The sequence below is a fragment of the Protopterus annectens genome, chromosome 8.part0, assembly GCF_019279795.1.
Source record: "Protopterus annectens isolate FY-2018-M chromosome 8.part0, PAN1.0, whole genome shotgun sequence".
Classification (NCBI taxonomy): domain Eukaryota; kingdom Metazoa; phylum Chordata; order Ceratodontiformes; family Protopteridae; genus Protopterus; species Protopterus annectens.
In genome coordinates this window covers 607,167,688-607,188,625 of record NC_056741.1, presented here as the reverse complement: position 1 = coordinate 607,188,625, position 20,938 = coordinate 607,167,688, and the positions used below count along the sequence as shown (strand labels likewise).

The following is a 20,938-nucleotide window of genomic DNA, read 5'->3' as shown; positions in this document are numbered from 1 at the left end:
ATCATTCTCTATAGGAGATATTATTTTAGCTGGTGACTTTAATTGTATACTACATGAAAGTGATACTACCACTATAAGGAAAATAAGAATTACATCTAATGCAAAACATTTAAATGATTTTGCTAATTCTTATCATTTGAATGATATTAATAATCAGATAGATTCAAAGTCATTACCATACACCTCTTTTTCTAACAGATACAAAACTTATTCAAAAATAGATAGGGTCTTTATTTCTAACCAGATGGTAACAGATTTAATTAATTCCAAAATCATTTCATGTCCTATATCTGATCATAATTCAATTGTTTTTGAATTCATGATAAAAATACTCATAATGTTCAGGTCAAAAGGATACCAGCATACTTAACTCAACTAAAAGACTATAAAGAATATATACTTTCAGAAGTAAAACATTTTTAGACATAAATAATACTCCTGAAGTCTCCATTGTTTATGTTTGGGATGCCTTAAAATCATATCTATATGGACAAAGTATCAGATGGTATAATAATAAAAGGAAATCTTGGGATAAGGAATTGTTAGATATTCAAAGTAAATTAGACTCTTATAAACATAATAATAAAGAAAATATTATGGACAAGAAAGTTATTGAAGAAATAAACAAACTAAATGAGAAATACAAAGAAATTTTAACTCATAAAGTTAAAATAACTTTAGAGAAATACAAGTTTTTGTCTTATTCAATAAGCCCCAAATACTTACATAGACTTAAAAATAAAACAAAAAGGTTGAATAAACAAAACCATATCAAAGAAATCTTTTCTCTAAGGAATAAGAAGAATGTTTCTAGTATACCAGAAATACTAGATAAATTTAGAAATCACTTTCACAAAATTAACCATAATAACATTAACATGGAACCTAAAGATAAAATAAAGGAGTTTATAACCACAAACATGAATAAAAAGCTTAATAAACAACAGATTAAACTATTGGACAAGAGTATTTCATATACAGAAGTTATTACACAAATAAATAAGCTTAAATCAAACAAAGCACCGGGTAATGATGGTATTATACCAGAGATATATAAAATCCTTTCTAAAAGTACATATTCATTAATACATAAGGTTTTTATTTTGGCCCAAACTGAGTTAATAACCCCCCCATCTTGGCAATATACATTTATTTCGCCAATTTTAAAACCTAATAAAGATCCAACTAGATGTACTTCATATCGGCCCATCTCATAACTTAATGTTGATTATAAAATGTTTGAGTATCTTTGCTGATAGATTGAAGACAATCATTCCCGGCATTATAGATATAGATCAGACAGGCTTCATTGTAAATAGAAATACTTTTGATAATATAAGAAGAACTTTAACATTAATAGATTTTGCAAATAGGAAAAAGAAAGATTTAACATTTATTAGTCTTGATATAAGTTCAGCATTTGATTCAGTAAGTTGAGACTATCTGTTTACCTTAATGAAGTGCACAAACTTCTCAGATGCATTTGTAAATCTAATTGAGCATTTATACAAAGGAACGTTGGCTTATATTAAGGTAGGAACATATGTTTCACAAAAATACCCATTCTTAAAGGTACAAAACAAGGATGTCCACTTTCTCCACTATTATTCACTTTAGTAATGGAGCCTTGGGCTAATTTGATCAGAAACAGTACTGACATAGAGGGTTTTGAAATAGATGAAAATACAACATCCAAAATTCAACTTTTGCAGATGATGTTCTAATTACATCAGCAGGATCTAATTCTTCTATGCAGTCTCTATTTGATAAAATGATGAATTTTAAAAGTATTTCTGGTTTAATATTCAATGAAGAAAAAACTAACATACTACCTATATATACACGAGAAATATTCTCATTAGTGATTTTACTAAATATGTACCCAATTCAGGTCAGATAACTTATTTAGGTATAATACTATCTAAAGATATTAAATCTATTATATATAATAATTATAATACCTGTTTTCTTAATATACAAAATCTTTTTAATACCTGGAATAATATGTTTTTTACTATGGAGGAGAGACTTACAATTATTAAAATGATAATATTCCCCAAAATGTTATACTTAATACAATCAATAATACTTCCACCTACAAAAATAATTATCAAGAAACTGAATACACTAATGTTAAATTTCCTATGGGCACCTAATAGACCTAGGATTGCATTAAAGAAACATACTAATAGCTGGTCTCAAGGGGGTATTTCTTTTCCAGACTTTAATTTATATACTATCTCTTCTATTGTAAAAGTTATTACTTTATTAATAGATCAGTCATATGTCACAAAATGGAAAGATTATTGGGAGCTAATTAGTATGCACTTCATGAAAATCTCCTTAACACATAAAAATATGATTGTAAATAACTCCATGTTATGGTTACTAAAGGAATTTTGTACTTCACCTATTACACCTAAACATATGGTTTGTTACCCATTAAGTATTATTATTAGTTATCGTAACTTTATATTCATGCACCCTAAGTATAGGGAATGGAATTTTATTGTATTCCCTATAATGTATACTCAGGGTATGCTTTTGTCATCTACTTCTGAAGGAACTCATTTAACTATAGATAATGATCTAAAGTACTGGTATCAGTTGATATCTGATAATAAAGTTAAAAATCTAGATTTCTTAAAACAAGAATTTGATCTAAGAGAAACTTGCTGGTTAGAGGTTCAGACCTTTAGACAACATCTCATTAATAAAATAGATCTAATGTCTATAACAGTTAAAGAATCTATTCCAACAATGATTGATTACTTGATATTAAATTTACAACATAAAGTTTCTGATAAAGGTAAACTTTCATACATACATAAAATTATCAGACAAGAAACTTTTACAGTGTAGATTCATACTGGAATTATTTCACTTCTATTAATGGGGACCCACCAAATCAACAAGATAAACAATATATATTGGAATCTGCTTATAGAACTACGTCTTCCATTGTCTGGAGACTTTATACATGGAAATTTTTACATAGATCTTTTTATACACCTTTGATGATGAATAAAATAAATAATAAAGATAATTTATGTAAGAGATGTAACGTAGAAATTAATGCTGACTGGGCTCATATGTTTTATGACTGTATAAAATTGAAAGAATACTGGAAGTCAATTAATGAATTTTTGCAGGCTCTTTTTACAGATAATTTCATTATTTCTAAATCTCTTATATTATTCAACACACCTGTACCTCAAAGTGTTAAAAGGTTAAGCTTCCCTTGTTATGGTCTATTCTAGCAGTGGCTAGGAAAATAATAACTAGAAATTGGATTTCAGATACACCTCCTTTGTTCAATGAATTTAAAAATGTTATGAATATAGTGTGCCATATGGAAATAAACACAATTAGGACAAGAACAAATAGAAAAACATCTTATTATATTGTATGGGATAATTTACAAAATTTGTTAAAAAAATTTTAATTTCAATAGCATGGTATTTTAGTTTAATTAATTGATCTGATTGTAGTGGATGTCTTTGTAAATACTTTAGTTGTTTTGTTGAATATTATAATAATACCTATTTTAATTACTTGTATAAAATTGTTATGATATTTCTCTTATATGTTAAAACAATAAACCTGTTTTGAAAAAAAAAAAAACATTATGTACTACCACATATAGTGTGGGCACACAATATTTGGTATGTGACCAGATCATAATCACAGTTCATAAAAGTGAATCATGGCAAGAGCAGATTACATATGCAAAGGTAAACATTTAATGAGACAACAGTAAAAAAGCAATATGATGTTTGCTAAACAGAATCAAAGGTGAGTTTTTAAGTGAATTAATGAACTGATTTTTGCTGTAAGTTACTGACTTAGGGACAGTTGTGCCCACACCTGAGAATATGGCAAAGTTGGAGGTGACTGTAAATTCATATTGAGAGGTTATGAACTGGAGTCCTGAAAGATGTCTGGGAAAATGGTATGTCTGATTTTATAACTAAAGAGTTAAAATGTAAATTAAACATGCAATTGCAAATTATTATGGTAGTTGACTTATGAATGTACATTAAAGGGAATGGTGAGCACTACAAGATGCTAAGTGTTAACAGGTAAATCGAGTAGTGTAGCTAGGGTAGGGCTTATTAATGGGTAAACACAGTAATGTAGCTAAGGCATGGTGAATGGGGGTGGCTGCTCCAGGCTTAAGCTGTTATTGACCATGATTGGCACCTCAGATGAGTTGTCAGTTGGGTGCAAATATAGTAGTGACATTCATTTAAGCACCTGCTGCTGTCATGGCTGCTTAAATGAACATGTTTAGTATGAGTTGGGGTTTGTAGCCTTTGCAAATGGGTCATATAAGCTTTTTGCAATTCATTAGAAAAGTCCCTTTTTATTTTAACTTGGTCTTTTTTGTCCTCAGTAGCAGGTGTCACTCTGAGAATTACCTAAGATGCCTAGCTACAACTTTGGGTATATAATCAGGAGCATTCAAGGGTGGGTACTTTGTGGATATCTGGTATACACTGTTTTCTAACAGGGCATACATAACGAAGTCTGTAAAACTGGTACGTTTTTTTAAATGTTTAGGTTTCTTTTAGTAGTCCGAGTAAGTTGCTTTTGTGAGAGAGAATGCAGGATATGAAAGAGCAGATGTTGGAGGACATCATGAAAATGTATTTTTATTAGTTAGTAGAAAAGTTTTATAATCTGGAATATGAATGGACAGATTAACCCAATTAGACTGTAAAGAACTGTGGTAAATTTATCCTTTTTAATGCCTCGGGCTGTAGATTTATTAGAAATGCATTTGAATGAGTAGGAGCCTGCAGTCTCAGTGAAAGAGTGCTTGAGTAAGGGCAGGGCCGGCCTTAGCTGATATGGTGCCCTAGGCAAAGTAGTGCTCCGGTGCCCCTTAAGCCCCACCCACACAATACTCATGAAACAACACTATGAGCCACGCCCAAAGGTAGGCCAATACCCAAGAAATTCAATCCAGTCATTTCCTTCAATTATTTAAATGTACAGAAGAAAAGATATTTTGTAATGTAGTTTAAACTGCAAGTGAAGATGGAAATTTCTTTTAGTAAGGCTGCTTTATCTGCTGCTCCTTCTCACACACTTTACTATAAAAGTCATGTCCTCAGAAAATAGAAACCCATGTGCCTTGTTCCAAAGGGTTGCTTAATTTAATCTAAACATAGGCAAGCGAGCCTTACAGCTCAGTGAAAGTAGAATTGTAACCTGTCTCCTCCATGGGTACAGTAGCTTAAGCTAGAATATCACACGCAGAAAGCCATTTGCTTAACAAACAGTACAGTCTCACAGTTAAAACAGACTTAGCATGAACAGTAAACTTCTTTGCCACTGAAACGACATGAAAACCCACATTTGTAGAAAATGCATCTGGCCAGTGGAGGATTAAGTTCACTTTTGGAATGTTTTAAAAATAGACTCCTTGCACACATTTTTAGGGCCATGCATACATTTGTTCTTTGATTCACCTTCCTGATTGCATTAAATTACATCCTTATATAATATAGCACCACTTTGTAGAATGCGTTTTAAATTTGTAGTTTTAAACATTCTTTTAATAAGCAATGAAACAAAATGTATAAACCAGTAATGACAAACTACACATTTCAGAAAATTTCAACCATAAATGGCCACTCGGACTTCTGTCATAACAATCTACTAATATCACTCACTACACACAATCTCTGCAGAAGAGAAATCGTCTGAACAATTCCACATTAAAGAGATCTATAATTAATGAAAATGTTGCCTCTGGCAAACAACTTTACATCTTAATGTTTCATCTACAAATTCAGTGCCTGTTGTTCTTGAGGAATTAATTGCCTGTATTACCATTAATATTGCAATAGGAAATGACTAAAACTGACAACACATTCATAGTTACTAGGCATCTCGTATAACGGAGGACATACTCAGGAGTGTAGAACCCCTATTCCCCCTTAAAATGCACCAAATAATCAGCAATCAAATGGGCACTACAAATTCAATACTCCATCAACATGGTGTGGGAGTAGAATCCATAGCCTCCTGCACCAAAGACAATTATGCTACTAACACTGCTTTCAAATTCTACAACACAGTGTGCCATTTGATAAGCAAAACAGTTTTACACTGAAAACAAACTTAGCATGAGCAGCAGTAAACTTTCTTCCTTTGAAGCTCACAATGCGATGAAAATGAACTAAAACTCATAATCCCTTGAAAATGCACTGAGACCCTTAATACCCTGAAAATGCACTGAAAGTCAAACTAATTTCTGTCAGCAGTCTGGTAGTTGGTGTAGAGCAGTGATTCACAAACCGTTATGGACCTAGACCCCACTTTTGAAAACGGTGGTCCACAGACTCACAGAAGTCAGGTGCATGATGCAAAACCATAGTTTGATCTGGGTGATCAGGTATAAAAGAGTTTGTGTGTGTGTGTCTGTTTCTGTGTATGCATGTGTGATTGTGAGCACATGCATGTGTGTTTGTATCAGGATCACAAGAGTTAGGTGATGTACCCTTTTCAGAGACAGGACCTTTGGCCAGCTTAAGTTGGAGTTTTCTTTCAGGAGGAGAAGAAGGGAACTGCCAGAGACACAAAAAAATGGACAGACAGAATGAAAGGGCATGCAACCATTGCTGAAGTAAGTGCAGGTCAGACTGAAGTTAGGCTTGTTTAATACAAAGGGAGTTGTTCTGGAGATGTAGAAATAAGCTCAATATAAATATTCATTCTGACTAGAAAAATGTCAGTAGAGTCTGTCAACTGGATGTGCACTCTTTCAACTATTTCTGGGTTTGGGAAGTTAAGACATATCAACTACATCATTTTTGCAAATAACACAAGCACAGTCAAGTAAAAATTCAAATTAGGAAACAGGCAATGCAGAGCAAGAAGAGATCTATAGAGAGTCTAGATTCCTTTACCAGCACATTACCAGAAAACATAGAACAGCAACAGATACCCCTTTTAATACACAATCACATATGCATGTAGATATATACAGAGAGAGAGAGACAGGCTGTGGCTCATAATTATATATTACCCTTCATGAAAATAACTGGGATCATACCATAAATAATTTGAAAGGACCCACTCAGGTAGCACTCTTAGAGTACATTTTCTGCTTCCCATCGGGAAATCCAAGTTGTGTTTGACTATGGACAGTCATAGGGCCGAACTTTGTTTTATGTGGATGGGGGGAGTCTGTTCCATGATGCCATTGGACTTGCTGGTGTACAAAATATCCATCATTGGTCGGAAGATGCCTTGTATGCCAGACATAGGTCAGCTCTTAGCAGTCTCTAGGATACCGACATACACACAGAGACAAACACGCACATGCAAGCGTATTCGTGTATAGATATATATAACTAGAGAAACAAATAGAAATTATATTATATAGCCAACTCCGTTAGTAACTGTAACCCTGCAATCTCCAGATGGTTCCTTAAGGAACAAAAAGTATGTAGTAATCACTGGTCTCCCCTTTCTACTAACTACAAAGCTATCCATTCTGTCTGCAGTCAAAGTGATTGACTGGACTCATACATGCTGCCCCCCAAATATTGTCCATCAACATTCTTTCCATGCAAAGCCAACTGATCACTGTAACAAAATCTGCAAGAATGGATGTTTCTGTGTGATAAGAAATATAAAAGTGCAATTAAATTGTAGAGAAACAGCTTGGATACAGTTGTTACACTCCAAATCCTTCCCATAAGCAGCCCCTGCTTGACAACAGCAGTCCTGAAGAACTGCCATAAAACTGCTGTGAGAATAGCTAACCAATCTTCCATAGATCCATGTGAAAACTCCTATTGAGTCACTCCAAAATGTGCTGGCATGAAAGCAAATAATTGTTAGAACATAAACTAGCAAACATTCCAGCCATGACAGGACCTAACTCTGAAACCCTCCCACAATTAAACTTGCCAAATCTACTGAAGGACTGTTTTGCCACATCTCATCAATACCACCCCATATTCACAAGCATTTCTACCTCCCTATGCCCCCCACACTTACCCAACTTAGCTACATTGTCCTTAAATTCACATTCAAAATTTTCTCTACTAAAATAAAGCTTTGACTCTGTGCCAAGCTACAGAGTACTGGTCAGCAGACAGAATTAAAAGTCCACCCCTTATTTCTTAAAATGGCCAGTATCCATATTCTCAAACCACTAACATTAAACAAAAAACTGTTCCTAATCATTGCCAATATTTAGAAAATGCTAAAATAACTCAGTCCATAAAACACGCCACCCCATCCAGCCAACTGACTTTAGGGCCATTTCCAACATGTTGCTTGTAGCAAAAATCTTTGAAAAATATATACCTACAACTTACTGATGTCAATAAATATGTTGTATTCAGTAAATGTCAGCATGGTTTCAGAAAAGGTTTCAGTACGTTAACAATCCTTTATGAGATCACAGACACTACGCTGAATAGAATCACACACACATGCACACGCACACACTCTGTTTGTTCCACTTCTCTGACCTGCAGCTCGTAATTAACCTTGCATACCTGGAAAGTGATCATTATATCTAAAGCACCTTCCTATTATTCTGATGCATTATTCAGTGGCTGGCCAACCTGAAGGAATAAAAGTGGGAGGGCACTTTCGCCTTTCCTTCTCCATATGGTTTTATTTTGCGATGATCTCGGCGCCCTTTACTCAGAGACAGGGTGCCGAGAAGATCGCAAAATAACAAAAGTTGTTTTTGTTTCTTTCAGCATTTTCCCGGTTAGGGGTCACCACAGTGGAACTCCGGTCCGCTAATGATTGGTAGAAGATTTTTACGTGTGAAGTTGCCAGTCCTGATGCACAACCTTCAACGAAGGTAAGCCCCTTCACGCATGTCTCCGCGCAGAAGACGCTTTACGTCAGAATCGAATGGACAGCGTCTTGCTGTGAGTCAACAACGCTACTAAAATAAATAAGAAAATACTTAAAATTCCGCACTTTACGAGGCCGGCTGTATGGCGCCCTAGGCGGTCGCCTAGTTCGCCTATGCCTAAGGCCGGCCGTGAGTAAGGGATATGCCTCTTCACTGCAAGGAGAACGTAGAAACGGCATAATCATTTTAGTAGCAAATACATGTCCTTTGCTGGTGTTGGAAAATGCTGGTAAATGATTGTGGTTGTTATTCATGAATAAATTAATTTATTAAGACAAGGGGACTAATTTTGCATATACTTTATATATATATATATATATATATATATATATATATATATATATATATATATACACGCACACACACACACAATCACCACCTGGGAGCACATTGAGTGAGAGATCTGATTACCTTCAAGGAAGGATGCCATTTTCTATGGGAGATTAAAATATGCTAATAAATGTAAATGAGGTTAAAGCAGGATTTATAGCTATGTGTGTACTGAAGCTAGTAAAACATTTGGAGGTGTATGTAAAGAGTTATGGGTTTTATAAATTTGGCAGTGGTAAAACAGGCTGATTGTTTTAAGTTCATAGGATGATTGTTTTAAGTTCACACGTGGTTACTAGGTCATCAGCCAAGAGGTACTTTAAGCTTAGCCAATCTTACCACAAATTTACCACAAGTGTTGTTGACATGTGTCAGTACCGCATGGAATTTTGCAAGTTATGATACTGGCTTCTACACTTCAAACATCTGCAGACTGCCCGGTCTGTTAGGGACATAGATGCCAGACCTGGGATAAATTTGCAATTTTCCATCCGTTGGTCCACGTTATATTTGAATATGGTTAGGGATGAGCTTTGATTCGCATAGATGGGAAGCCTGCCCCAGAGAAGGATAGTCTGAGACACAACTCTCTTCAACATGTCCTGTTAATGTCACAGATGTGGTTTAGTTCTTTAGAATATGTATTTCTGATGCTGTTTGTTTTGTGGATATGCATCAAATCCTTCAGTCTGAGATCAGGGAATACCTTGTAGACAGCTCACATTTTCACACAGTAGTGTGTAGGAGTCTGAGTACAGGGATAGGGCTTTGAGACTGTCTTGACAGGACATTGCTGCTTGCGCCTTGTATTGTTTTTGGAAGGAATGTATGTGGTCTCTCAGGCTGTTTCAAGCTTTGAATATAGTTAGAAATAAAATGATCCTTTGTCATGTTGATTGCGGTTACCATCATTTATATGTAGGATGATTGTGTCATACAGTCTTAATTTTAAAAATTCTGGGCAAGATGTATGTTAACAAGTTACCTGAAGCATTTTTTGAAAGTGGTTGTTCATTTAACTGTTCTTTCAAGATGAAAACATTCACTCATTTTAAAAGATAATGAGTTGAAGAGATAGACAGGACTGTCAAACCATAGTGTACTTGAAGAATACTAGTTAACAGACTGAATGTTCTTTATGGGTCACTTATGTAAACTGTGAATGTCAAAGATCAGTCTGACAAAAAAAAATAAGCCTGTTAACAGTGGGTTTGGTGCTAGCCATTCTCTTTCCAAGCACCCATAACTACATGGGAACATAAACAGTTCTTATAGTAATGCATATGGTTGGGCACTTTGCTTTCTCCACTAAACCCTTTTTAGGTCTCAGGCTGAAGTTTGCTACCAGGCAGCATCCTGAGTTGAACTGAAGGTTCTCCTCTTGCATCCAGAAGCTCTAATAGTTTTAGCCAGCTCGTCAGTACTGTCCCCTTGCTTATAAACAGGAGTATAGCTAAATGGATATTTCATTAATGCTGGCTTCTGACTTGAACTTGGTATTGGCAGTAAAAGGCCATTTTTTTCTGCCAAGGATAAAATAGCAGAGAGTCATACACAGACAAATCCTTATCCTTCGCTTCTAGCTGTGTGTGATTTCTGACATGGTTTAGATTTGGACACCAAGGTGACACCAACTTGGTTAAATCTTCTGATCACATCATAAAGAACATGGAAGAATAAAAATGGCAATCAGACCTTAACCATAGCCTAAGATACCTCAGTACTATTAACCTTATCAATAGCCTGTAGCACCAAACGTTTGTCCCTCATTGACCATTTATGTCTGCAGTTATCTATTACAGAAACACAGTGGGCTAATCTTGGCTGAGTTATGCTACGGGACTACTGAGAGAAGCAGCTTCACTAGGCTCATTCCTTGGAGTCATACTCTCATCCTGGAAAACTGTATGGGCACCATTGATATTCTATCTACCAGTGATACAGGGGCATAGTAATTTATATCTCCTCAGATGATCCAGCTAATATACAATCAGCAACAGACTTGGACCCTTTAATTTGGAAACATGACAGGTGAATAAGAACATCACCCTTAATGCAACTAAAGTAGTTTAATTCTGTTCAGCCATCAAATGCTCTACCAAGGGAAACATATGTACTGTGATTAGCAAGAGGGGTGACCTAGGAGTACCTATGCACCTAGTTTATCTACATAGGGATTTAGCTGAATCATCAGCTAACGTGAGAGACCAAGCAAACTACACTTGCAAGACATTTAAAGAAGCTGGGCTGCCTGTAGTAGGTTTGACACCGTGTAAACTCCTTTGCCCAAACAAAATACAGCTTATAATTGCAGGATTTACTGCATGTCTCTCTCTCTCTCTCTGACTGGCTAGGTCTTCATCACTGACTCTATTTTGTTCAGTTAACTACTGGTTGTAGGCCATTATGTAGCCCACATGGACAGTACAGTAATATAAAAGAATGATATGACTACAAGGGCGTTCTGGTCTTGTGATATACATGTACTCTCTATACCTACAGTCTAAAGTGCATCTGCATAGGCCCTTCATAGCTAAATTTGCAAGTATCTGGCAAGCCCTTGCTGCAGAAATCAGAACTTTGATCCTACTTTGCATTCAAAACTGGTTGAAAACTGACTACAGACCCAGATGCAGCACATCTTCCTGCCAGTTCAGTGCAAGAGGTCTCTGGTTGGAATTTAAGATGTTCTTCGTGTTTCACTGTTGCAGTCATCACATTTGGGTTATCTGCTCGCAGGTAGCCCTCAGTCAGCCTGATTATCAAAGTCTTGGGGCCTGCGTCGGTTGCCGTCTCATCTTCCATGACATCAGGTAGGCAGGGGTATAAAGCATGCAGCTGACGCCATTCCATCAGTCTTTCTTGCCATGCGGTGCCCGAAGCAGAAGCAGTTCCGGTCGGCCGACTCCTGAAATTTTTTTTTTTCGAGTTTCAGATCCGAAGTCTTCAACTAAGCTAAGTACCCCGTTGATGATCCTTTTTCTTGCTCTAAACCGATGTCAGCAAAAGTTAACAATTGAATTTCTTGTGGAAACCAAATACCTCATAAAGATTTTCATTCGTACTGCATTCCTTGCTTAGGCCCAGACCACGACGTTCCTCTCTGTCAGTTTTGTGCCTTATTCAAACCTCTTACTATTCGTCGTCGGTTCATTTTCACATCTAAATATTTTGGTACTCGGTTCAATTATCCAGAAATGGCTTCGGTAAGCCACCCGACTACCAACATTCCGAAAAAACACAAAGGTAAAGACAGAGACAGACTGCATAGGTCCAAAGCTGCCAACGATGCTTCTCCTAAGCTAGTCGCCAGTTCGCCGGTACTCAGTGAGGTGCTTTCACAGCCCCTGATACCCGCTACTTCAGATTTGCAGGCCTCTACTGAGAACCATTCAGCGCTGTATACTGTGAGATGCTTCTTCGACTGTGGAACCTGCGGATGTCTGTATTCCTTGGATGGGTCCGGAGCCGCTGTGCAGGCACTGGCTTCTGAGGGTGTATTTAGGCCTACTGACTTGCATATTAAACCAACACCATCTTGCTCGTTGAGACCTAAAACTCGATCCATGCCCAGAAAAATTGACGCCCAGACCACATGGTCAGGCCCCTATGCCTAAAAAACAAATGATAAGAATGGCTGAAGATCTTATTACTCGAATCAGGGGAAGCCATCCTTCTCCCTCTGAGACCTAGGACTGATTTTCCTTCTAATTCTTCTGATCAGGATTCTGAAATTTTTGTCTTCTCTGATGACCAGGATTTACCCTTATCTACCTATGAGGATACTGATGCAGAGGACTCCATTTCCTCTGCTTCCCCTCCAGAGGATTTCTCTTATGGTGAAACCTTACATACTCTTAGGGAGCATTTCCGCTGGGAAAGCCAGGATTACTCTGACTCCAAAAAGAGGCTTAGGGAATTCTTACTCCTGCCTCAACACAGGTCTTTAGCTATCCCTCCTGTACTGGACATTGTAGATTATGCCTTTTCGGAATCTAGCCAGGCCCCTGACACTTTACCTCCTGCACCCAGAAAACCTGATAGGTATTACAGGGTACCTGACTCTCACAAGTTCCTCTTTAAAAATCCTACTGTGGATCGTGAGACCATTTCACAGGGACCCAAGAGCATTAAGGCTACTACTGCCAAAAACCCTACCCCCTCTGGTAGAGATTCCAAGGGGCTGGCTAGATGGGGTAAGAAGGTATACACTTGTGCAACTTTGGCCATTAGGGCCTTAAACTGCCAGTTTCATATGTTAAAAGTATCAGCAGCATATTATTGGATTGCTTAAACAGAAAATTATGTTAATTCCTGACTGTGACTGTGCTGAAAATAAAGAATTACAGGATTTAATGCATTCTGCTGAACAAGCTGGAAAACGTACTTTGCAATGTGGTTTTGATTCATTAGAAGCATCTTGCATGGCTGCTGTCTCTGGGTCTGTACTTAGAAGGCATGCTTGGCTTAAGGAGCAATCTTTGCCAGATCATGTTAAAACTAAATTACTGGATGTTTCCTTAAACCAAGGCCGCCTTTTTGGCAACAAAGCAGAAGAAGTACTTAAAAAGATGGAGGAAAAAGCTAAATCTATGCAAACTGTTAAAGATTTCCTGCAAGTACAACCTCCCAGATTTAGTAGGCATTGGCCATCTAAGAATTGGTCCTTTCCTGCCTCTTCCAGGCCTTCTCAGTCCAAACCCAGAACCAGCAGAACACCCAGGCTTCAGTCCAAAGGTACTCACAGGCCTAAGCAGTGGGGGGCTCCCACTTCCAAAGCAGGGAGTAGTAAGACTCCCCCCTATGGTAAACTGTCTCAATGACTTAACTTTAAACCTTCCAAGCCCTGCTCAACTGACTGTTCCTTTAGGGGGAAAAGATCACCCTGCATGCAAAAAATTGGGAACTCATTACCCAGGACAAATGGGTTTGCTCAACTGACTGTTCCTTTAGGGGGAAAAGATCACCCTGCATGCAAAAAATTGGGAACTCATTACCCAGGACAAATGGGTTTTAAATATAGTTTCCTAAGGATACAGATTCCACTTCCACACCTTACCAACCCCAAACTGTTGGCCAGACCTACCCCCAAATCAGTGGGCAGAGGCTCAAAAGCAAGTTATCTCTCTTCTAAGCATCAGGGCTATTCAGCCTGTCTTAGAAGAACAATGGGGGCAAGGTTTCTACTGAAGACTTTTCCTGGTACCCAGAAAAGACGATTCCTGGCGTCCTATCCTGGACCTGTCTATCCTAAGCTCCTTTTTGGTAATCCCAAAATTCAAGATGCTAACTCTTCTTCAGCTGCTTCCCATGCTAGGCGAAGATGCCTGGTTGGCAGTACTGGATTTAAAGGAAGCTTACCTGCACATTCCAATAAGGGAGTCTTGCAGAAGGTACCTACACTTCAGAGCAGGCTGCATGCACTATCAGTTCTCTGCACTGCCCTTTGGCATATCTACTGCGCCCAGGGTATTCACAAAGTGCCTAGCTCCAGTCATTGTATTTTGCAGACAAAGAAATATTCAGATATACCCTTACCTGGATGATTGTCTAATTCAGGCAGAAAGCCAGGACATACTATTAAATCTGGCATTTGTAAAGAAATTACTAACATCTCTGTGGTACACCATAAAGGAAAATAAATCACATCTTGTACCCTGCCAGCAAATTGTATTCCTGGGAGCAAGCTTGAATACAACTTCCCAGATGGCCTACTTCATGCCAGAGATGCAAGTTCATTTGACAACCTACTTCAAACTACTGGCCACAAAGACCCAGCTATCTGCAAGGAAAATACTGCAAGTTGGTGGGGTTCATGGCCTCTTGCATTCTACTAATTCCATATGCAAGACTGCATATGAAGAAACTACAGTGGTATCTAAAAAAACTATGGTGTCAACATTATCAGGATCTAGAATCAATGATTCCTATCATACCTTGTCTAAAGATAGAGTTCCTTTGGTGGGCAGAGGCCTGCTACCAAAACAAGGGACTACATTCACTCTACCCCCTGCCTCCCAAACCCTAACAGATGCATCAGACTATGCATGGGGGGCTCACTTGGCAGGGCAGTGCATTCAGGGCAAATGGTACTCAAGTCAAATGCACCTGCATACCAATCAAAAAGAAATGTTAGCTGTACAGAATGCTCTGACAGCCTTCAAGGACCACATTCTTCTAGGACAATTATTGGTAAAGACGGACAACACCACCGTTATGTAGTACATAAACAAGCAGTGGGGGAACCCACTCGTACCCTCTCTGCAAACTAGCCATGGCTCTGTGGAACACAGCCTTGAGCTACCAAGTGCAATTACAAGCTCAATTCCTGCCAGGAAAACTAAATGCACTGGCAGACGACCTAAGCAGAAATCTCATGGACCCACACAAGTGGAAACTGGAACCAAAGATATTCAACATGTTGAGAAACAAATGGGGGAGCCCAGAGATAGACCTGTTTGCCTCCCCTCAGAACTACTAATTGGACAAATTCTGCACAAGGACTCCCCACAAACAAGCTTGGAAAGTGGATGCCCTGTCCTTCACCTGAGAAAAACCTATCAGTTTATGCCTTTCCCCCTCTGCCTCTCCTCTCCAAAGTGCTACTAAAGATAAAACAGGACAAACCAAGGACAATACTGATTGCACCAGACTGGCCACACCAACACTGGTACCCCCTCTTGTGCAGTATGTCACTGCTGGCACCATGGCACCTGCCTCATACCCCTGCCCTGCTGTCCCAGCAGGAGGTCCAGATTCTGCACCCACTGCTTCAAACCCTGAACCTTGCAGCCTGGCTAATTACCTGATCCCTCCGTTACCATTCCTCAGTAAGCAAGTGATGAATGTCATTCTGGAGACGAGGAGGCCTAGTACTAGAAAATCCTATGCTGAAAAATGGAAAAGATTCTGTTCCTGAAGCCATACTCAGGGGATGGGCACAGCTGTGCCCAATTTACCTCCTATTCTTCAATACTTAACTGAGATGCTTTACAAGGGCCTTTCATTTTCTTCCATCAAAATTCATGCCTCAACCATTTCAGCACATTACAATACAGAGCCACCCCTCTTCTCTCATCCACTTGTAAAGCAATTCCTCAGAGGGACCAAAAACTTAAGACCACCAAGGAGAGCCCCCTACTCCAGCCTGGGACCTTAACTTTGTATTGGAAAAGCTCACTCGACCTCCCTTTGAGCCAGCTGCAAATGCAGAGTTGAAATTCCTTTCTTGGAAAACAGCCTTCCTTCTAGCCATCACTTCAGCAAGAAGGGTGTCTGAATTACAGACCCTCATGGCAGAGGAGCCTTTCATCATCTTTCATGCGGACAGAGTGTCCCTCAGGACCAATCCTTCCTTTATGCCCAAGGTAGTATCCAGTGTGGCCCTTAATCAGTCCATTCATTTGCCAACCTTCTTTTCTAACCCACAGAACAAAGGGGAAACTTCCATTTTACTTGGACAGGACTAAGCCTCTCAGGAAATCTGAACAGCTGCTGGTTGCATTTGCTGCAGGGGCAGAGGGGAAGGTCATTTCAAAGCAAACCATTTCTAAGTGGATAGGTCATTGCATTAATTTCTGCTATAAGCACCATGGAAAACCTACCCCACAGGGGATAAGACCACATTCAACCAGGGCTGCATCTACCTCTACAGCCTTTCTCAGAGGTGTCCCTACCTGGGACATCCTAGAAGCTGCTACCTGGAGTTCTGTACAGACCTTCACCAAGCATTACCACTTGCCATTTTATTCTAAATCCAGAGCTGGCTTTGCCACTGCAGTCTTGCAGGGCCTTATAGCTGGTCCTAATGCTATCTAATTACCTCCTCCCATCTTTAGCTTTGGGAATCTACCCAAATGTGATGACTGCAACAGTGAGACACCAAGAACATAGTACATTTGTGTACACTTACCATAAATGTAGATGTTCAAGTGTATTCACTGTTGCAGTCCTGGTTACCTTCCCTCCAGCCCCCAGACTTCTATTGACTATACCTCTATTCTTGTTTACTATGATTAAAGCTTTTTGTTGGAGGTGTAACCTTGTATATAATTGCTTCCCATTATTGGGGCACCTGACATCTAGGCCAAGAAAAACTGATGTAATGGCATCGGCTGCATGCTTTATACCCCTCACTACCTGACGTCATGGAAGATGAGACAGCAACCGACGCAGGACCCAAGACTTTGATAATCAGGCCGACTGAAGGCTACCTGCAAGCAGATAACACAGATGTGATAACTGCAACAGTGGATACACTCGAACATCTACATTTATGGTAAGTGTACACAACTGTACTTTCTGTATTCTGTCTTCTCAGGCTGACATTTGTTAATCGAAATTTTAATTCTTTGTTATTTGAATTTGATGGAGTAGGCTACACTACTAGTTGGTTTGCCTCTCAAGTGACATAAATAAATGAACACTGTACACCTGTGCCATAAATCTCAAATACTGTAAATAGTTATGTTCTGCTGTACTGTAAGTTCTGTGTGACGGATGACAAAAGTGCAGTCTACCATTTGTCATTAGCCGTTAACAGGGCACTTTTAATGTACCCTGGTATTACTGTACAACAGCTGACGATCTTTCTATTTCTTCATTTTATCATACCATAGCTTGCACACACTGTTGCAACAGGATTTAACATCTGTCTCCGATCATAACCACTTTATTACATGTTCAAGATATGGATGCCAAGAAATTCACATCGAGAGCAAAGCTCAAGAGGTGAATCTTGGCATCCATGTCGAGAACACATAATAATGGGTTTTGATCAGTGAGACCTAATCATAACTCACTGTAATGCATGGAATCTTATCTACCCATGTACTACCTATTAAAAAAAAGGCTGAAGTTTTTTACCAGATCTGAAAGCAACTAAGCACTAGCTAGTGCTGATGCATAGACAGCAAGTAAGGAAAAAGTCAGGGACAGTTTTTAAGTACTTGCATAAATTAAATTAGTTAGTTGCAGACTGAAGTTTATTAACTACAGCAGATGTATGAGGAAAATATTCGGGGATAGTTGAGAACGATGTAACATATGTTTCCTAATACCAGACTGTAGCAGTGCTTAAAGGTAACACATCTTTGAAAGCACTGTTACAGTTGGGTCTTGCGCTTCAGTAACCCATTACCAGGATATTATTTAGCCATTTTTTTAGCATAAGTCACAGTGCTGTAGTCACTACATTGACTTTCTTATCCTGCAGTGTACGCTAGCCAAACCTCTCAACCTCTAAGTACAAGAAATCTGGACTAAGCCAAAAATAATGAGAGGATAAAGGCCCAAAAATGGGGACAGATTTTAAATATTGCTCCTATAAACTTTAAAAAATTGTTGGAATAACAGGTTTTGCATCATTATGCATTTCCTGAAGGATATGGAGTCTGAAGCTCAAATATCTGTCATTATTTAGTATTATGTAGTGACTTCAATCCTCGATGGTGTGCCAGAAAACTGCTAATTTTATGAGGAACAGACAAAAAATTTGAGACAAAAGATCTTGTTCCATGAAAATCTGGACAGTTGAGAGGTATGACTGGCTCAGAATACTGTTTGGAAAAAATGTGATAAACCAAGCAAATAAATATAGCAGAAAGCAACTTCTCTAACTTGGTCATTTTTAGTTGTATTTTTATTTTAGCTTACCATAACTTTTACATTTAATATTTAAGGTTACAGCTGTGTAGTCAAATAACTTGCTGTATGTGCTTTAAAAGTATTTTTTTCTGTAGTAGGGAAAATCCTGTGCTATGTTTAGTAATATTGTGGTTTTGTTTGCATTTTAGTTTAATGAGCAGTGTCCAGAATAATGTTGGACGAGGATTGAATATTGCTTTGGTAAATGGTAAGCATGACTTTAGTAGCTGTTTGTACTGCAATGTTCTATGCAAATCGTCTTTTTTTAGTTGCGACTACAGAGTGACAGTGTCAAAGCAGGGCAAGGAACTGCTTTAACTTGCAGAAACTGAAGGAGATAAATTAGGAAGCAAGCATAAACCAAAAATAGTTGTTTTTAAAAGAAATTGGATTGTTACAGCAAAGCACTTTGGTGGTCTTGGATAGGTATTGCAGGGCAAAGTACTTAAACAGAGAGATAATTATGAATTGCTATAAGATGGGTTTCTTTTACTGGGAAGCCAATTACTTTTTGTTAATTCATTATCTGTGTTCCTGGAGTCAGTATATTGTGTGGATATGTATCACCTCTCAGAGGGTATTCAGGTTTGGTTTCATTTTTTTGCCTGGAAGCAGTGCAGATTAATCATACATAGTCTGTGAATTTATAAGTCATTATTCCTGATATGTACAGCCTTAGCAGAGCTGCACTGGATGTGGTTTAAGCAGAGTATAACATCACATGAAGGAAAAAAGTCAAATCTAAGCTTATACTTTATTTTTATTTCTAATTGTAACCCAAAGAAACATGTTTCTCCAGTAAGGGAGTGAGTGCATTTTAATAACTGTTTCAACTAACCACAGTTTACCCACTGATGTTGTCAAGTAAGCTGTGGAATTACTTTACTGTTTTGACCAACCTTTTCTAATCTTCATTTGTTATGCTGTTAATTTTCCTTTAATGTGTATTTTCATCTTGCTATATTTTGTCTAATTAATTTGGCTGAGGTTGGAGTTTGTTGCAGGTTTAACTGGTACTCTTATAAGAGAACTTATGAATTACATGTCTTTGTATTTTATTTCTGTTTTGTAATCTGAATTGGCTTATTATTTTATTGTCTTCCTTTTCAGAGCGGTTTTAAACTTCAGACTGAGTTCAGGAATGTCTGTGTTTTTAAGAGTTTCATATAAATTCCTACTGTCTCTGAAAGATTTATAATGCAAAAATATCCTCTGACTAGCCTCTGCAGGACCTAACCCTGGTGACTCCCCTACCTGCACCCATTTGTCCCAATTGTTCTCTGGCGTGGGAACCTTGGTATCCTCAGGCTAGGCAAGAGCCTTGTGACCCATTGATCCCTACCTAAGATACCCAATTTGCCCATCCATTCCACCTGAGACAGGAGTCTGATGGTAGGAATGGGCCCGCCTGATGGTCTACCCTTCCCTCCCGATAGGTGTCTTGCTAATTCATGATAGCTGTCTGTCTATGAGAGAGAAGTATGTGCTTCAATGCATACCTCCCTCCATCAGCTCAGTGGTGTATTCACACTTTTAGCAACACTACCCTAACCAGCTACTTTCTGGTAGGTGTTACTAATGCAGCAGGCCAGTCTGCTTTTCTTTCACCAGGATGGGTGAGCTGACGTCAGCTGCTCAAGCCCATGGTCTACCACTCCACCCCTAAAATGCCTCTGTCACTAATCAAATATGAGTTGCATTGGGCTGTAGTCAGGGCTTCATCTGTCTGTGCCACAGGGAGAGGCATTGCAACACTGTTGGATGTAAGTTATATGTGTAAGTATTTCTGTTTTTTTTTTTTTTACAGTGGCAGAATGAATGCATTAACCCAAAGGAAAACAAGATGTTCTTTGTGTTTCACTGTTGCAGTCATCACATTTGGGTTATCCCTGCCAGGGTAGCCCTCTGTCGGCTCGAATACCAGAGGCTTGGTATTTCTGCGTCCGTTGCTGTCGCTTCAGGACTGACGTTAGGTCATCAGTAGTATACATCAGTTTTTCTTGTCCTGTCAGGAGCCCCCAAGTGGGAGGCAGGTTCTGGTGGAAGAACACCGTCAGTAGAAAG

General features: G+C 38.4%; 1 protein-coding gene across 1 annotated transcript in view; it reads left to right on the top strand.

The window, feature by feature from the left end:
• Positions 1-20,938, top strand: part of FAM3A (FAM3 metabolism regulating signaling molecule A) — a 1,301,271-nt gene that overhangs the window by 787,405 nt on the left and 492,928 nt on the right. The window contains exon 6 of the mRNA XM_044080097.1: positions 19,024-19,082. Within this exon, the coding sequence (XP_043936032.1) occupies positions 19,024-19,082 (59 nt within the window). The remainder of the gene's footprint in view (positions 1-19,023; positions 19,083-20,938) is intronic.